Source organism: Aureococcus anophagefferens (assembly GCF_000186865.1).
Source record: "Aureococcus anophagefferens unplaced genomic scaffold AURANscaffold_5, whole genome shotgun sequence".
In the NCBI taxonomy this organism is placed as follows: Eukaryota; class Pelagophyceae; order Pelagomonadales; family Pelagomonadaceae; genus Aureococcus; species Aureococcus anophagefferens.
This window is the reverse complement of record NW_008705565.1, coordinates 2,025,861-2,029,193: the sequence shown is the minus strand read 5'-3', so window position 1 is coordinate 2,029,193 and position 3,333 is coordinate 2,025,861. Positions and strand designations below refer to the sequence as shown.

General features: G+C 75.3%; 1 protein-coding gene across 1 annotated transcript in view; it reads right to left on the bottom strand.

Annotated features, from left to right (window-relative positions):
• Positions 1-2,200, bottom strand: part of AURANDRAFT_23222 (hypothetical protein) — a gene marked incomplete at both ends in the record, with an annotated part of 3,352 nt that extends 1,152 nt beyond the window's left edge. The window contains 2 exons of the mRNA XM_009036730.1: positions 62-664; positions 2,054-2,200. Of these exons, the coding sequence (XP_009034978.1) occupies positions 62-664; positions 2,054-2,200 (750 nt within the window). The remainder of the gene's footprint in view (positions 1-61; positions 665-2,053) is intronic.
• Positions 2,201-3,333: the final 1,133 nt, after the last annotated feature.

The following is a 3,333-nucleotide window of genomic DNA, read 5'->3' as shown; positions in this document are numbered from 1 at the left end:
CCGCGGCCGCCGCGCCGGCGAGCGCGCCGCGCGCGCACGCCGCGGGCGGCGCGGCGGCGACCCGCCCGGCGACCCGGAGCGCCGCCGCGGTCCGCGAGAAGTAGCGGCGGCTCGTCTCGCGGACGAGCCGCGGCCGCCCGAGGTAGGCCTCGGCGAGGCTCCGCGCGAGGATGGCCGCCTCGCGCGCGAAGAAGCCGCCGCCGATGAGCGCGACGATGGCCAGCACGAGCGTCGCGAGCATCCTCGGGTCGTCGAGGAGCGTCGCGGCGCCGCGCGCGACGTAGCCCGAGACGAGCGCGATGGACTCGAGGACCTTGCGCCGGTCCTCGGCGGCCTGGGCGCGCATGGCCCGCAGCTTGACGTCCTCGTTGGCGCGCTCCGCCGCGGCGCGCGCCTCGGCCTCGGCCTTGACGCGCGCGAGCTCGGCCTCGCGGCGCATCGCCTCGATCTTGACCTCGTCCTTGAGGCGCTGCGCGAGGAGCGCCTCGTCGGTCCTGCGGCGCAGTTCCTCCTGCTTGGCGACGGACTCCTCCATGAGCCGCAGGTGCGCGCCGTGGCGGTCGCGCTCCGCGCCGTCCTCCTCCAAAAGGCGCCCCCGGCTCCGGCCGTCCTCGCCGCGGAGCGTCGCGTTCGCGGCCTCCGCGCGCTGCAGCGCCGCGAGGCGCTCCGCGGCGGCCTCGAGGTCGAGCTTCGCCTCCTCGGCCTCGAGCTCGGCGATGAGGTCCTTGGCCTCCGCGACCTTGGCCAGGTCGTCGGGGTCCGCGGCCTCCGCGAGCTCGGAGGCCGCGGCCTCGAAGCGCCACCGCGTGTCGTTCGCCGTCTCCGTCAGGTGGCGGACCGTGGCCTCGAGTTTTCGCTGCCGCGCGCCGAGCTCCTGCGCCGCGCCGAGGCCGTGCATGAACAGGACGCCGCTGTCGACGTGGGCGAAGTTGTCGACGAAGATGGGCGCGCCCTTGGGGTTCGCGGGGTCCGGGAACGCGCGGCGCCCGACGCTCACGGCGTCGGGCGCGAGCTTTTCGAGCTCCGGGCCGATGACGCCGAGGCGCCGCCGGTTCGCGACGGAGTCGTACTCGAGCTCGTAGAGCTTGATGGGCAGGTGCCGGACGATGTCCAGCGACGCGGACGTGTTCGCGACCTCGAGGCCCACGTAGATGGCCGGCGCGTTCGCGATGGACTCCGCGATGGCGGCCTCCGCCGCGCGCGCGGCCTCCTCGGCGGCCTGCAAACGCCGGAGGGCCGCCTCCTCCCGGAGGCGCGCCTCGGCCTCCTTGGCGGCCTCGCGGTCCCGGAGCGCGCGCGCCTCCCGCGCGGCGTCCTCCTCGGCGCGGGCCTCCGCGGCCCGCGCCTCCTCGGCCCGGTGCGCCTCCTCCTCCGCGAGCAGGCGCCGCATCTCCGCGGCCTCGGCGGCGCGCTGCCGCTCGCGCGCCGCGGCCGCCGCCGCGGCCTCGGCGCGCGCCGCGGCCTCCCGCGCCTCCGCGGCGGCGGCGACCGCGGCGGCCTCGCCCGCGGCGCGCTGCGCCTCGACGGCCGCCGCGCGCTCGGCCTCGACGGCGACGAGCCGCTCCGCCTCGGCCTCGACGGCGAGCCGCTCCGCGTCCGCCGCCTCGGCCGCGGCCCGCGCCTGCGCCTCGAGCGCCGCGGCCTTGGCGAGGTCCTCCTCCGCGAGCCGCTGCGCCGCCGCGGCCTCGGCCCGCTTCTGCGCCTCGTCCGCGTCGCGCCGCTCCTCCGCCGCCTGCTGCTCCGCTTCCCGCCGCTCGTCGGCGACGAGCTGCTCCTGTGCAACGCGTCGCTCGTCGGCGATACGTTTTTCTTCCGCGACCCGCTGCTCTTCAGCAATACGCTGCTCGTCGGCGGCTCGGTTTTCTTCCGCGACCCGTTTCTCTTCAGCAATGCGCTGCTCGTCGGCGGCTCGGTTTTCTTCCGCGACCCGCTGCTCCTCTGCGAGTCGTTTCTCTTCAGCAATGTGCTGCTCGTCGGCGAATCGTTTTTCTTCCGCGACCCGCTGCTCGTCCGCAACCCGTTTCTCTTCAGCAACGCGCTGCTCCTCCGCAACCCGTTGCTCCTCGGCAACCCGTTTCTCTTCGGCGACTCGTTGCTCCTCGGCGACTCGTTTCTCTTCAGCGACTCGTTTCTCTTCAGCAACTCGTTTCTCTTCAGCGACGCGCTGTTCGTCGGCCACACGCTGCGCCTCCGCCGCGTTCTGCGCCTCCGCCGCGGCGGCGGCGGCTGGCGGCGCCTGCTTCGCGGCGCGAGCGCGCGCGGCGGCCGCGGCCGCGGCCGCGGCGGAGGCGCCGCCGCCCCCGCCAGAGGACGACGCCGCCGCGCGCTCGGCGGCCGCGCGCGCGCGCTCCACCGCCGACGGTCCGCCGCTCGACGCCTACGCGCGCGTTGGTTTCACGAGTGGAATCGTTGTGTTGGGACGCTGGGGGAGCGGACGCCACGCGCGGCCGCCGCCCGGGCTGCCGCCGCCGCCACGGCGCTCGACGCGTCCTGCGGTGCCGCCGGCATTGCGACGCAGGCGAGCAGGAGCCATCGCAGCATGTAGCAGCCCATCGCGCACGCGGCGAGACGGCCAGTGGGCTGCATCGAGACGGCAAGTTGACAAAGGAGCCGGCAACACCGAAGCCGGCAAAGCGGCGATGCTGCTCATTGAGTAGCTCGCACAACGACCTCCAAGCATGTCCGTCGCCGCGTTGGCGGCCCTCGCCGCGGACGAGAGCCGCTTCGCCGGCGCCGACGCCGAGCTCGCCGCGTCGCTGCGCGCCGCTCTGAAGCAGGTGCACGACGAGGCGGTGGCGAGCGGCCGGCGCGCGGCGTCGGCCCTCGGCGACGCGGTCCGCGCCGTGCGCCCGACGCCGGAGCTGCTCGTCGACGGCGTCGACCGCGAGACCGTGTGGCAGCAGCTCCAGGGCCGGAGCCGCGCCGTCGAGCGCCACGCGGCGGCGGCGACGGTCTGGCTCGCCGAGCAGCGCGACCGCTTGCTCGAGGAGGAGGACGAGGACGACGACGAGGAACTCGAGGAGGAGGAGGAACTCGAGGAGGAGGAACTCGAGGAGGAGGAGCTCGAGGAACTCGAGGAGGAGGACGTCGAAGATGAAGAAGAGGAGGACGACGAGGACGAGGACGAGGAGGACGAGTCGGACGACGAGGAGGCGCCCGCGCCGGCCAAGGCGAAGAAGGCGCGCAAGGCGGAGCCGGCCGGCGGCGTCACGGAGGACGACTTCTTCTCGCTCGCGGCCATGGAGGCCTTCGTCAAGGAGGACGAGGACCTCATCGCCGCGGGCCCCGGCGACGGCGCGGCCGGCGACGGCGACGACGACGAGTCCGACGACG